Consider the following 14,980-nt stretch of genomic DNA (forward strand, 5'->3'; position numbering starts at 1 on the left):
CGGTTTCACCAGTCCTCAGTCAAATCGTCCAACCCATGCTAGCATGGAAAGCGGACGTTAAACGACGATGATGATGATGATGATGATGATATCATCATCATCATCAACATCGTCGTTTAACGTCCGCTTTCCATGCTAGCATGGGTTGGACGATTTGACTGAGGACTGGTGAAACCAGATGGCTACACCAGGCTCCAATCTGAACACCGTGTATCCAGCAAAGTACATAGAAGATTGTTTATCCCTATATATCTATGTATGTGGCGGGCTTTTCGAATTGCATCTCGGTACATATGTTATTTTCAGAATAAATTCAGCACTGAATATATTCTGGTTATATATTTAAATTCAATAATAGGATGAATTCTTTTACAAGAATTTATCAAGTAGCTAGATACACGGTGTTCGTTTGGTACGTTGATTTTCTGTTTACTTCTATTTATCTTGACCATATTATACTGACGAGTAGAAGTTGTATAATACTACAATAACTACAAAATCATGATCTATAATTCAGTCTGTTTTTAAGGGGCTGGCTTTGAGAGTTGCATTTCCTCGCGTTCGGTAAAAATGTGTTTTTTATGGTAGTCTGACCTTAGAGTCCCTCATAGCGTGAGGCATTCTTGTATAGTAATGCCCTTATATAAATATATATATATATATATGTGTGTGTGTGTGTATGTGTTTGTATCCCCACCATCACTTGACAACTGATGTTACTGTGTTAACGTCCCATAAGTTAGCCGTTACAAACTGATAGTATAAGTACTAGGCTTACAAAGAATAAAATCCTGGGGTCGATTTCGACTAAAGGCGGTGCTGCAGCATGGCCACAGTCATATGACCAAAACATGTAAAACAATAAAAAAACTATGCCATTTTGAACCCCGAGCAAATGCCAGGTATCTCTGCTAGTGTGTGTGTGTGTGTGTATAATATATATATATATATATATATATATATATACAAATAATATGTGAGTATATGCATGTATACGTATATACATATATGCGTGTGATAATACAAATAATATATAGTAGATAAGGAGTGGGGCAAAATGAGTAACGTCTGATAGCTGGATAATTTTTGATGTTCAATAATGAATATTCTTTTCTCTGTTAGATTCAAAGTCACTTTTCGCAACACTAATATCTAATTTAATAATTTTCAAGTTTCAAAACATGTCTAAAATGTGGTAAAATGATTAATGACAAATTTCAATAATTTCTTCTCTTTAACTGCATTGTGTGTAAATATATATTGTGAAGAAAACATTGCAGCAGACCATGAAGAAGCTATAGAGAATATTTTGAGGATTTTTTTTTTAATTAGTTGAGTTTCATTAATTTCATATCATGTGCCATTTTCCCCTAATCTTCTTTCATTTAACATAGATATTTTTTTCACTTCTGATGTCTAGGGATGGGTATTGATGTGTATGAGTCTGTTTTCTAGAGAACTGAAGCAGCAAATTTACCTTATCTTGTCTTACTCATTTTGCCACATTTGTCTCAAAGAGAAGGGCGACAATTTTCTGAAATAGCAATAAGATTGTTATAATGCTTTTAATGCATTTAAGGAAGGCCCTTTACTTAGTTGATATAGTTTTTTGGGTCAATATAAAGATCTTCACCCGTGAGCAACAAAAAAAATAATAAACCAGCCTGCTGTGTGTTAACAAGCATGCAGAAAACGAATATGAAAAAAAATTTAAGATTTTTCTGATTTGGCGAACACCACTTTTTATTTAGTGTTTTCTACCGAAACACTTTAAAACTTCGTATACTTGTACATTTTGTCTTATAGAACAGAGAAAAAATTTTATATTCGAAGTTATTTCTTGTTAAAAATTGTCATGTTTCGGTAATTTCAACCAATCACTGATGTCTATTCAGCTGAATACAGTTACTGCTGTTCTTTGTCAACAATAATTTGTGGCGGTGTATATATCGTTAGTCCCTGGTAATCCTTTTGAATTAAGCAACAGTTATGCACTGGGATTAATATAATTGACTTACTCCTTCTATCAAAAACCAGGCCTTGTGCCTATAATAGAAAGGTTTATTAGCTACTGCCAATATGCTTGAATTACACTATTCTACTTGTTTCAGATGATTGGATAATAGCTAATAAGGGAATCAAGCCAACAAAATAGTTGAAAGAAAGGGCTTCCAAACAGTTGCTTCGTTTCCTAGAAATAGCAGCCAAATCTTCCTCAAATCAAACTCTACCATCATTTAGAAAATGTGCTACTGAGTACACAGTACATAGAAAAATTACAGAGAAATTGTTGAACACATTTTCACCAAATTTGGCAAAAATACTCATTGGGTGAGTGGTTTGAAACGAGATTATCTAAAACCCGAACCCTAACCCTAAAACCCTAAAGCTAAAACCAGTACAAACGCACGAACAATGTCATAAATAACAGTACCGCCGATAGTTGTTGTTGACAAACAACGGCAGTAATTTTATTCAAGGGAAAAGATCCCATTACACCGCCAGAACGTGTTGTTGACAAACCACAGAAGTAATTGTTTTCACCTCAACAGACGTCACTGATATGTTGAAATTACCGAAATATGACAACTTTTAACATGAAATAACTTGGAATATAGAAACTTTTCTTAACAAGGCTAAGAGAAAAAGATGTTTTATATGACACATTCTACCAGTATCTCAAGTTTGAAAGTGTTTCGTTAGAAAACAAATGGTGTCCGCCAAATCAGAAAGATCTAAAATTTATGCTAATGACTCAGGGGAGAAGAGGACTTTTAGAAAATTCACAAGATCTGATTTTTCCATCATAACTTTCAGTGAAATTCTTTTACTTGTTTCAGTCATTTGACTGCGGCCATGCTGGAGCACCGCCTTTAGTCAAACAAATCGACCCCAGGACTTATTCTTTGTAAGCCTAGTACTTATTCTATCGGTCTCTTTTGCCGAACCGCTAAGTTACGGGGACGTAAAAACACCAGCATCGGTTGTCAAGCGATGGTAGGGGACAAACACAGACACACATACATATATATATATATATATATACATATAAACGACGGGCTTCTTTCAGTTTCCGTTTACCAAATCCACTCACAAGGCTTTGGTCAGCCCGAGGCTATAGTAGAAGACACTTGCCCAAGGTGCCACGCAGTGGGAATGAACCACGAAACATGTGGTTGGTAGGCAAGCTACTTACCACACAGCCATGGATATATATTGATTAAAAAAAATTTTTTTTACGGAATCGAACGTTTTTGATTATGGAGGATCCGAAAAATTTTTTAAATCGCATTTTCGAAATTTCACCCCCCCCCCCTTTCATTTTTCACTGTTTCCGGACAAAAATTAAAATTAGAATGGTTTTAATTTTTGTCTAGAAGAGTTCGGTTAACGAACGAATGCGCTAATAAAGAACTATCCAAATTTCTGACTGCCTCCTATTTTTCAATACATACATATATAAATATAGACTGCTCTACTTCTTAGAGCGTGCTTTTTTCTCCGTTTCTGTTTTTCTAAAAAGAAAACGATATGGTTAACCTCCAGTTTTTGACCCGAGCAAAAATATGAAAATAAAATAGTTGTAAAACATTTATTTTTGGATATTCATTTATAATATGCGTTTTACAGCTATTACACTATTTTATTTTCATTTTTTTGTTCGGGTCAAAAACTAAATATATATATCTTATACAAGAGGGACGAGTGACTTTGAAGTTTTAGCCGGTTAGCCTTAGTCAAACTGTAGTACATTTGGGTTCTTTCATATCGAGAGCATTCGTGAGTAACCATACTATACGGTAGCGCTTTTCAACCTGTGAGCTGCGACAAAAAAGAAGGAAAGAAAGACAACGCAAGTGGGTGCAAAGTGCAGAATATAAACCAACGTTTTTCAAACTGTGGGTCCCGACCCTTCAGTGGGACACGAGATAAATAAAATGGATCGCGACAAAAATGTTTGGCACTATCATGCTATTAGCTGTCAGAAGTGAAAGTGCTCACTGCCTGCTAGTGAAGTGTCTGTCTGTCTTCCTGTCTGCCTGCATGCCTGTCGATTCTTTGGCTACTGACAACTAATACCATGACTGGCCGGAGCGAGCTATATGTCTGTCTGTCTCTCTCTCTCTATATATATCTATCTATTACTCGAAAGTTCGCGCTAGCTAGTCGTGAGTGGTCGATCCTATTATTTTAAAACTTCAAACTTCATTTGTTTTCTATTTTGATAAATTCTCTCTGTTGAAAATTATATTTTTATATTTTAAACGACTAGCTAGCGCGGACGCGCGAACTTTCGAGTAATAGATAGATAGATAGAGAGAGAGAGAGAGAGAGACAGACATATAGCTCGCTCCGGCCAGTCATGGTATTAGCTGTCAGTAGCCAAAGAATCGACAGGCCAGCAACAGGCATGCAGGCAGAGAGCACTTTCAATTCTGACAGCTAATAGCATGATAGTGCCAAATGTTTGAAAAACGCTGCCATATTGTTATAGTATATGTACTCCACGAAGTGTATTGAGGAATTCATTAGTTTAATGTTAAACTTTTTATTACAACTCGATATATTAATATGTATGTATGTATAACGTTATTCTGTACAAAACTGCTCATGTTCGACAAACGAAACATTCGCCCTATTGAGCTTGCCCAGAGAGGATGAAGTGTGGCTATCCACCAGATTTGAAAATGATAATGTTTTCTTTCATTAGCCACACCCGTATCTTGATAAGATATGCGCAACTATTATTATTAAAACTAAAAGAAACACTTGAAAGGAAGTGACACCAAAATTTAATTCTAAATCAACCAAGGACCAGTTTCATATAAAAAGCTCAAAACCGAGGGGTAGAAAAGACGGGGGAAAAAATAAAGAAATTTAGGTCTCCCCCTCTACCCTCACGACAGAAACGATTGATACGTTCCGTCTAATACCACTTACATTTTTTTTTTAATCCTTCCAAATTCCTGATTATCTTCTGAAGTAAATAAAACACGTAAGCAGCTAGTATTACATAAGAAATACAGTCACGAAAGGTTTAAAGACAAAAATAGAGAATAACTGACCTTAAAGACAAACTCATAGCTGACACAAGTATTTGTATTGAGAAAGTATTACGAGTTTACATAGTAACGGTGTATATACTTATTTTCTAGCCGTAGTTCAGTATTTCCGTGAGAAATATTAAATTATCCCCTATAGTATAATTTATTCTAACAAAACATCGACATTTAAGTAGGGATAAATATTACCTCTCGGTAATACTACCTCTGTCGTTAATATATATTTGTTGAAGAATTAGTCTAGATAATTGTTCAGTTTAGGGATATTAAAAAAATAAATAAAAATTAAGGGGGAGATAACTAGTAAAGTGATATAAAACAAATCAGCTTAAATACTGTAACATTGTGAATTACAATTTTCGCACGTGTATAAATTCATAACGATGCCGTGCCAATCACTGAAGCATCTTGCCTCGTGATTCTGCTAATTGGGTGATATTCTAAGAGTCCTCCATGATTGATTCACAGTTGAGGATTTCATTTTCAGTAACAATGAAATGCAGTCTCGCCGGCTATTCTGATCAATTCCAAAGTAAATAATATCCAATATTTATGCTGACTTGTGTCCTTTTACTAGTTATCTCCCCCTTAATTTTTATTTACTTTTTTAGTATCCCTAAACTGAACAATTACCATTGGTTTATTATGTATACAGCGGCAAAAGCGCAGTAGAACCGGTAATACATAAATAAACAAAAAGTCTGATTCAGATTGGTTTTTGCTCGTGTTCTGAGTTACAAGTCAACAAATCTAAAACTGTATGTGTGTGTGAGAGAGTAAGAAATCGTTTCTTGGATTTATAGCTTAAGAATCGAAACCTTAACATATATTTTCCTATAAGATCTTTTTCTTTGTTTTCGACTTTCGTACTTGAAAATTATAAATGTAACCTGTCCAACTTATCTTGGTTCATTTGTTTGAGTTACGATCATTTGGAGATTATGATAGATAAGATATACACATTCCTTTGTTCTCGTAACTACTTTCTGTTTTTCCCATTGGTATAAATTGGAACTCTAAAGACCATGGGGGTTAGTATTTTCTCTTTTCTTACTTCCACATGCTACATGTCAATCGTTTTCTGGCAAGCACATGCGAGGGTGAGTGAGCTTCATTCTTGTCATCCAACTTGAACTATTAAACTGCCGACTGGTATTTTTTCCTTGCTTTGTTTACTGACCCTATGTGCGATTAAAAACTGTAAGCAACATTTGGATCTTTTCTGTTTGACTACCATGATTTCAAAAATCAAAGTTTATTGAAAAGGTTTTAATTAATTACGTTAATGTAGTTTTTCATGCTAAATTGCTGGAAATATTTCACTTTTTCCAGAAAAAATTGGCGTTCCTTCGTTGAAACCAAAACAAAAAGTCGCTTGTTTCCGTGAAAATTCGACAATTTACTTCGGATATCTTCGTGACCTCCGTGACAGCTGTTCTTGTGTGTGTGTGCGTGCGTGCGTGCTTGTTCTTGTCTGTGTGTGGGTGTACAGAACCGCACGCGCGCACACACACACAAGAGCAGCTGTCAGGAAAGTACGAAGATATCCGAAGTGAATTGTCGAGTTGTCACGGAAACAAGTGACTTCTTGTTTTGGTTTAGTCGAGCCAAAACGAAGGAACGCCAAAAAAAATTTTTTTTTAAGTTATAGAGGTTTAAATTTGAGATTTTCACCCAGTTAAGAAATAGAATATGTTTTGTCCAACATATAGCACGTGTGATTTTTATATGAATGGCTGTGTGGTGTTGCATACTGCGCATGCGTTATTTGGTTACTGTGCACTGAATGCTATCAAAACGTTGCTTCACAGCGCTCTTGAAGTGAAAAAATTCGAAGGCGCAATTATAAGGTAAGACCTATGTCTTTTGGGGATTCAGTGGGGGTTTGTTGTACATTTTTTGCGAACAAGAAATCCCTACTGAGTTCCGAGGCATTTGTCTGCCTCTAGTTGCGCTGTCTCACTTAATTGTGAGAATTGTTTTGGGGGCATATCGCACCTCCGAAAAATTGTGGAATATTTTGGAAAATTCTACCAATTTGTGGCGGATTTTTTTGTGTTCCTGCTGCTGTGACCCTGGAGTACGTTTTGGAGTACCTGTTGGCCAGGATTACTGGGTGGCCGGAATTGTGTGTTGCTGTGATTTGAACTGTCTCCCTTCTTTCTTTTTCTCTGCTCTGTCTTTCTGCTCTTCTTTGTCTTCCTTCAAACTATTTTTTTGGACTTTGTTTAGACTTTTTGTTTTGAATTGTTTATTGGACTTTTTTCTTCAAGTATGGCGAAGAAGATGAACACTGCATTGGAGTGGGAAATTATCCCACCCAAGCAATGGTTAAAAGACTTAAATGAGAGAACGGTAATGTTGAGGACTTATTCTAAGTCACTCGGCACCATCACGGTCTTTCCCAAGACTGAAATTGAAAAAGAGTTGGCAGAATATCTGCCAACTATTAAGTTTATTTCCAGGGGTGCTAGGTATGCAACGGTGTGGTTGCTATTTGACACCCCTGAGGTGGCTCGCAAATTTGCGAGCCAACCTTTAGAAGGGCAAAAGATTCTGTTTCTCTCCACATACTGTGGGAAGAGATTAACAAGAGCTTGGGTTTGTGGGCTGCCACCGGGCATTGAACCGGAATGGATAGAGGATACTATTCGCCGGGGCCTGGATGGCAGCGGATCCAAGCTGCTAAATGTGAAATTGTTGCCGGCAGCTGATTGGGTGGGGTCAAAAGCGGTTTTGACCCGATGGACCTAATCGGCTGCTAAAGATCTGGTATTCCCAGATTTTTTGAAAATGGCCAGTTGCAGGTACCCAGTGATACTTGAGGGACGCCCTCCCAAGTGTCACCTGTACCTAGAACCGGGCCATATTAAGAAGACCTGTCCCCAGGACCAAAGTAAGATCCTAGAGCAGTTAATAAAAGTAGCGCCCCCTGCTCCTCCTTTGGAGGGAGAGATGGAAGCAGTCGAGGAGGTCTCCAGCTCCTCGAAAAAAGGGAAAAAAGAAACAAAGTGGGCAACAATGGTTGCCCACCGAAGGACCCTAAAGCTGCGGGAGGGAGGGAAAATCATCCGGATAAAGCAGAGGTACTACACTCTCCCATAGCACAAGGGAGGGAAAAAAAGGGATCTAGTTCAAAACGGGGGCACCAGTATTTTCCTAACGAAACACTTTGAAACTTGGGACACTGGTAGAATGTGTCATATAAAACATCTTTTACTCTTAGTCTTCTTAACAAAAAAACGTACATCGCAAGTTATTCCATGTTAAAGTTGCCGTATTTCTGTAATTTCAACCAATCACTGACGTCTATTCAGCTGAATAGAGTTACTGCTGGCCGGTCATAAAAATGTTATTTCCTGTGACATATTTCATCCGGTTTAATCGTAATTTATACGCATATATTGTTTATATAATAAATTACGCTGTGCGTATCTATGTGTGTAACAATTTTAGAGTTAGGGTTAGGGTTAGGGGATTAATACGATATACAGCGTTAACTGTTTTCAACTGAATAGACGTCAGTGATTAGTAGAAATTATTGAAATAAGACAATTTTTTACATGAAATAAATTTGAATACAAAATTTTTTTTCTGTTCTATAACACAAAATAGATAAGTATACGAAGTTTGAAAGTCTTTCGGTACCAAAAACACTACATAAAACATAAATGAAAACTGGTGCCCCTGTTTTGAACAAGATCCAAAAAGAGAAAAAAAACAAAGAAAGGGACATTGCTGGCGGTTAGTAGTACAGTGCCAGCATGTCCTGAAACCTCATTGGTGGGAATTGTGCCACCAACGAAAGAAACTGTGGCCCCCTCCCAGTGCAATGACAGATGATTTTGTGATCTTCTTTCATAAGGGAGGGGCAATATAGAGCTTCATAAAGAAGCTAGAGGGCCGGAGGGAGAGGACCCTGCCCTGGACTGGAGACCCGGATTGTCCTCCGCAGGTGACTGCAGAGGTCCTAACGGATGTTGAAATGTTCAGGGTGATGGACTCCTTTCCAAAGGACCAGTATAGGTTTGCCTTTTGGGGCACCAACCTGGAACTACAGGATTGCCTGCAGGATGCATATGGCCTGGTTGGAGAGAAAGGATAAGATCCTTCATTGTCTATATTGTTTGTATTTTTTTGTAAGAGGCTCAGCACTTCAATTTGTAAAGACAATTACGTCAATTATTATTGAACTGAGGTAAGAGGTTTAATACCTCGTTTTGTTTTAAAAACAAAAACAAAAAAAGAACAATGTTTTCGAGAATACAATAATCAGCGGGCGTTGTTTGCTTCTCCCACCAACCATTTCTTTCATTTCATCATCATTGTGTCCTTCTCCAGCCTGCAACTACTTCCTCTATGTGTGGCTTGTATGGCCAATTAAATGAAATAAAGTAACTTGCTTACCAACCACATGGTTCCAGGTTCAGTCCCAATGCATGACGCCTTGCGCATGTGGCATGTGTCTTCTACTATAGCCTCAGGCCTTGTGAGTGGATTTAGTAGACAGAAGCTGAAAGAAGTCCATCATGCATATATTACATGGAAAAATGTGAGCATGAAAAGTAATATTAAGATTATAAACCTGAAAAAGTACAGGACAGGTTATTACACCTGTAAAAGTATAGGACAAGCTATTCTAATAAAGTAAAGAATAAGAAACTTTTTACTTAAAATATTGCAGCAAAGAATGCTAGTTCTTCTAATTTATCACTCTACAGTTCTCACCTTTTAAATTTATTGTACAAAACTGTTCAGCTAAAAATGTGAGTAATTGTTCAGTTTAAGGATATTAAAAAAGTAAATAAAAATTAAGGGGGAGATAACTAGAAGAGGGACATAAATAAGTCAACTTACTGTTAAACAATATAGATATTACAGAGATGTACTTGCATAGCAAGTGACCTGATCTGAGATTGCATGCTGGAATGAAAACAATTGCAGCATGGAAGGTGTTTATAAGCCATTTAAAACACAAAAGCCATTAAATTCACTTCAACATTTAAATTTAATTTGCCAAAATATTTTTGTCGCTTTGAGACCATGACCTGTTCACTAATATTGGAATTGATCAGAATGGCATGTGGAAAACCAGCGTGACTGCAATTCGTTGTTACTGAAACTGAAATCCTCAACTGTGAATCAATCGTGGAGGAATCTTGGAATATCACCCAATTAGCTGAATCATGAGACAAGATTCTTCAGCGGTTGTCACAGAATTGACTAATTATGAATTTATGCACATGCAAAAATTGTAATTCACAATGTTACCTTACTAGAGTGTTTATGTTAACAGTAAGTTGACTTATATCTCTTTACTAGTTATTTCCCCCTTAATTATCATTTACTTTTAATATCCCTAAACTGAACAATTACCAAAATGTGTATTAAATGAATATGAAAACAAAAATTTGCACCAACGAACAAGGGTTTGGGGAGAGGACTTATGGAAAATTCACATGATCTGATTTTTTTCTCTCATGACTTTTAGGAGAGGGCAAAACTTTTGATGAAATTTTATAAATACCTTTCAAATGGCATAGATTACAATTATAAAGAAATTTGTGGGAAAAATGTTTTACGAGCGGGTGGGGAAAGGATTTTTAGAATATTCATACAATTCAATTTTTTCCTTTGTAGCAAGTTAAAGTAAACATTAATCAGCTTTTAACAAAAACTTAAAAGATTTATCCAAAAACAAAACAGCACATTACAAATTAAATATTTAAAAAAAAACATTTTGTTGACCAGTTCATTAAAAACGGAATTTAGAAATGTATTTGAGCAATTTCTCGAACAAATCACAGTTTTCATATCTCCTAAACTACATAAATTCACAGAGATATGAATCTACCATAGAACAATAAGTGCCACAGCATCATTTATTACCTTGCTTTACAGAGTGTGGGTACCATCTTTCGAGTTAAACTCAACGCTGTGGTTCACTATTCTATGTTCGAAATTGTAATCATCAATTTCAGGAATGTGAGAGTACACTCTCCACAAATCGCTGAAAACTGACTCTTGGAAGAATTGTGTGAGGTATGCATTCCTCCAGTGTTTCACGGTGGTATTGCATAAAGAAAAACCTGTCTGGTCTCATGATACACTCCTTCGAAAACCCACTGCTCAGGTAGGACCTTTTCTCAGTTGTACTTCCGTCTTTAAAAGACTGTTTTGTCAATCTCAACAATCTTCTCAAGACTACCAACCTTAACTGGATGACAGAGCCAGTCCTCCACACATACTTACCTAACATAGCTGTTATGATCAACAGCTGTGCAATGGCTTGTCCTCAGTTCTTCAACACAGAACCAGACTGAAGTCAATTACTTAACCCATGAGTAAAGGAAAAGCACTACAGTCTTAAGTGGAATGGTGCCACTTTCAAACCATGTGTCTTTCCGCACTGACAAACTCCGTGCATCCTTGGTGTGAGCATCACCAATACATATTCCCACTACATTTTTGTACTTCTTTATTTTACATTATTTTCTTTTGGTTATAACGCCCTTTTCTTGCAACTATGAAACCGCATCCTCCTCTGGTGTTTTATTTGAGACATTTGGCTGCTATTTTTTAGTACATATGACAACCATCTCAATGACTAGAATATACTTGTCAACGCATGCTTTCTCATGGATAAAAGAGTTCTCATCTGGCTTGTTACTATGAAAATGGGCATGAATGTGTTTGTGGCTTATGATTGGCTAAAATTACCCAAACTTTTCAAACTTTAAAAGCTAATAACTCTTTATTTCTTGATTTATGGCAAAAATGATTTTCATGATATTGATTAGCATATAAAACTATATCATTACATTGAATATGAAATTGAAATTGAAGGGATTGAAAATTGGCAGCCAAACAGAAAATTTTTTCTAATATTGGAGGGCTGTTGCCATCTCAACTGTAAAACAAAAATCTCATCCCTGAGAGACCTTGCTGCATGCAGTCGAGCTCTATACATAGTACTTGTGGAAACACATCTTAGACCTGACATAGAGGATGCAGAAATACATATACCACAATATGTTCTAATACACTCAGATAGAAAAAAAAGGAGCCATGGTGGAGTTACTGTCTACATTTGAGAGGACCTCGCACCCTAGGTCCTGCTGCCAAATATTCAAATTCAGTGTGTGATACTCAAATTGAACATATTGTTATATGCACTACATATCACCAACCAGATGTTTCAAATCCTACAGGTAAGTTTGAAGACTGTCTAGCAAAGATAGAAGTTCTCACCAAACTGGAACAACATATCAGTGTATTCCTTTTGAGTGACTTTAACTTCCCCAAAGTGAGATGGCCTGAGGGCCAGATGCTGCCAGGAATGACGCACCACCAGCAAGCACAGGTGGAGTCCCTTCTACACCTTACCAATGCTTCTTTCATGGAGCAAATTGTGCTGCAACCAACCAGGGCAAATGATATACTGGATCCCTGCTTCACAAACAATATGGACATTATCCATAATGTTAAAGTGACACAGATGCTAATCTACGATCACAACATAATAAAACTGTCTGTGTATGGACCAAAAGCCCCTGCATGCATACAACCAATACAAAGCTCTCGAAATCTCTCCAAACTGAATTTTCATAAAACAAACAGGATTGGCTTAAATGTCTTTCCACACCAGACATTGACATGAAACACAAACATTTCATATCCATAATGCAAGCCATATGTGACAAATGTTTTAGTTTATACCTAACTAGACTCACATTCTTTATAATGATGCTCATAAGGATAAATATGAATATCCGAAATCATTCTCTACTATTTCCTTTATCAAGTCCTCTGTAATAATCTTTTGTTAATACTTCTTGCACTGAGAACAGTGATATATATAATTAATTTAATTTAATCAAATTAATTTTATTATTTCTATTCTACCATGTATTTGCATGTTTTAATATCGCTGTTTGAAACAATAGTATGCATGAATTAAAATTCTAAATTTTAAGATCTCTTTTCCATTTTTAACAAATTTGTTGAGTTTTATGGGATACCTTTCCATAAATTGACGTAACACACCATATACAAGTGCTATTTTTATATTCGCAAATTTACGCCAGTAAGCTACCAGCAAAATATGAAGAATCTATATTAGAAATCGTTTTTTGGAATCCTCCAAATTAAAGGACGAAATATAATTCAACCTTTTCACACACATATATATCATCATCATCGTTTAACATCCGCTTTCCATGCTAGCATGGGTTGGACGATTTGACTGAGGACTGGCGAACCAGATGGCTGCACCAGGCTCCAATCTGAGTTTCTACAGCTGGATGCCCTTCCTAACACCAACCATTCCAAGAGTGTAGTGGGTGCTTTTTCGTGCCACCGGCACGAGGGCCAGTCTGGCGGTACTGGCAACGACCACGCTCAAAATGGTGTTTTTTACGTGCCACCTGCACAGGAGTCAGTCCAGCAGCACTGGCCACAACCTCACTCGAATGTTTTGTTCATGTGCCACCAGCACAAGTGCCAATAAGGCAACACTGGTAGCAATCACGCTCAAATGGTGCTTTTTACGTGTCACCGGCATGGAACCACACAGCTGCTTGGGTGGAGCTGTTAGCGCTCCACTGGCATGGGTGCTAGTCATCGAATTTGGTTCAATTTCGATTTCACTTGCCCCAACAGGTCTTTGCAAGCAGAGTTTAGTGTCCAATAAAGGAAAGTTGGCATAGGTGCCAGTCGTTGAACTTGGTTCGATTTCGATTTCACTTGCCTCAACAGGTCTTTGCAAGCAGAGTTTTGTGTCCGATGGGCAGCACAATCTTTATTATAGATTCAGCTGATAGCTGTACTCTGCCTAGGTGTGACAACATGTGTTCAACGTAAACTATCAAGCCTGAAAGTTTCCGACAGTGTACAGAAGTGTGCAGGACAGTTTCATCCTCCAGCCCATATCTTGGACATGTCGGTGGCACTGACATTTTGTGCCTGGATAACTTTTCGTGAACAGGTAAAGCACTCCTGTAGCACTGCCAGGTCGGGGATTTTTGGTAATTATCCAAATACCCCAGCTCGAAAGTCTTTTGGAACAGGTTGGTAAGTTGGTTCTCATCAAACCCCAGAACCTCTCCTTGGATGTCATCGTTTTTAAACTCTACCAGCCCTCTATACAAAATTGAGGTGGTATTCCCATTGCCGGCCTTGCCCGTCTTGTGGATCAGCACAAGTGTCTATCGACACGCCTTTTGCCATTCTGTCAGATTGCGTCTTTTAATAAAACCGAGTTTGAGTCTCTTCAAAGAGGCTGGTCACGGGAAGAATTTCTCTGCCAGTGGATTCCACACCTTGTCACCTTCCAGGTAGCGCCAGAGATGTCTCAGCTTCAACACATGTTTGCGCATCATAAGCCAGGGCATCTCTAACCAACCCTTTAGCGGTTCCTGGCAGCAGACTGGAGCGCCTTACAAGTGACTTTCCTCCCTTCCGCAAAAAGGCATTCCAACTTGTTTAGCCATGAGTCAGTGCAAGGGACAACGGTTAGGCAGAAGGTGATTACTGATGCGAGAAGCACCTGTACCACTTCCGCCCTTCCTTTCAGAGATAGAGCCAGTCCGGACCAGGTCTGAACTAGAGCTTCCACCCTGTCTGTCACCATTCTTCTCCGTTTGGGAACCCAGTCCAAACCAAACTCCAAGCAACTTAACAGGACCATCTGTCCAGTGACCCACGACACTGGACGATACCAGCTTGCTCCTCCAGGTGCCGAGGCGCAAGCCGATGGACTTGTCCTTGTTAACTTTTGCTCCTGCCACCACCTTGTATCCTTTGACCTGCCCAGAATGGCGCATGTCTGCGCCTTCCCTACAAGCTTCTCCACAATACGCATCAACCTTTTTGCTAACACCTTGGCCAAAATCTTTAACTCCACATTGAGTAGAGTT

At 37.8% G+C, this 14,980-nt stretch overlaps 1 protein-coding gene and 1 pseudogene across 1 annotated transcript in view; one reads left to right on the forward strand and one right to left on the reverse strand.

Moving 5' to 3' along the window:
- The window catches only part of LOC106880996 (centrin-3), a 70,017-nt gene extending 63,677 nt beyond the window's left edge, over positions 1–6,340 (reverse strand). The window contains exon 1 of the mRNA XM_014931179.3: positions 5,067–6,340. Within this exon, the coding sequence (XP_014786665.1) occupies positions 5,067–5,083 (17 nt within the window). The 5' untranslated portion in view covers positions 5,084–6,340. The remainder of the gene's footprint in view (positions 1–5,066) is intronic.
- Positions 6,341–7,326: 986 nt separating this feature from the next.
- LOC149130501 (uncharacterized) lies at positions 7,327–9,751 on the forward strand (annotated as a pseudogene).
- Positions 9,752–14,980: the final 5,229 nt, after the last annotated feature.

Source organism: Octopus bimaculoides, chromosome 28 (assembly GCF_046866305.1).
Source record: "Octopus bimaculoides isolate indiv1 chromosome 28, ASM4686630v1, whole genome shotgun sequence".
NCBI lineage: Eukaryota > Metazoa > Mollusca > Cephalopoda > Octopoda > Octopodidae > Octopus > Octopus bimaculoides.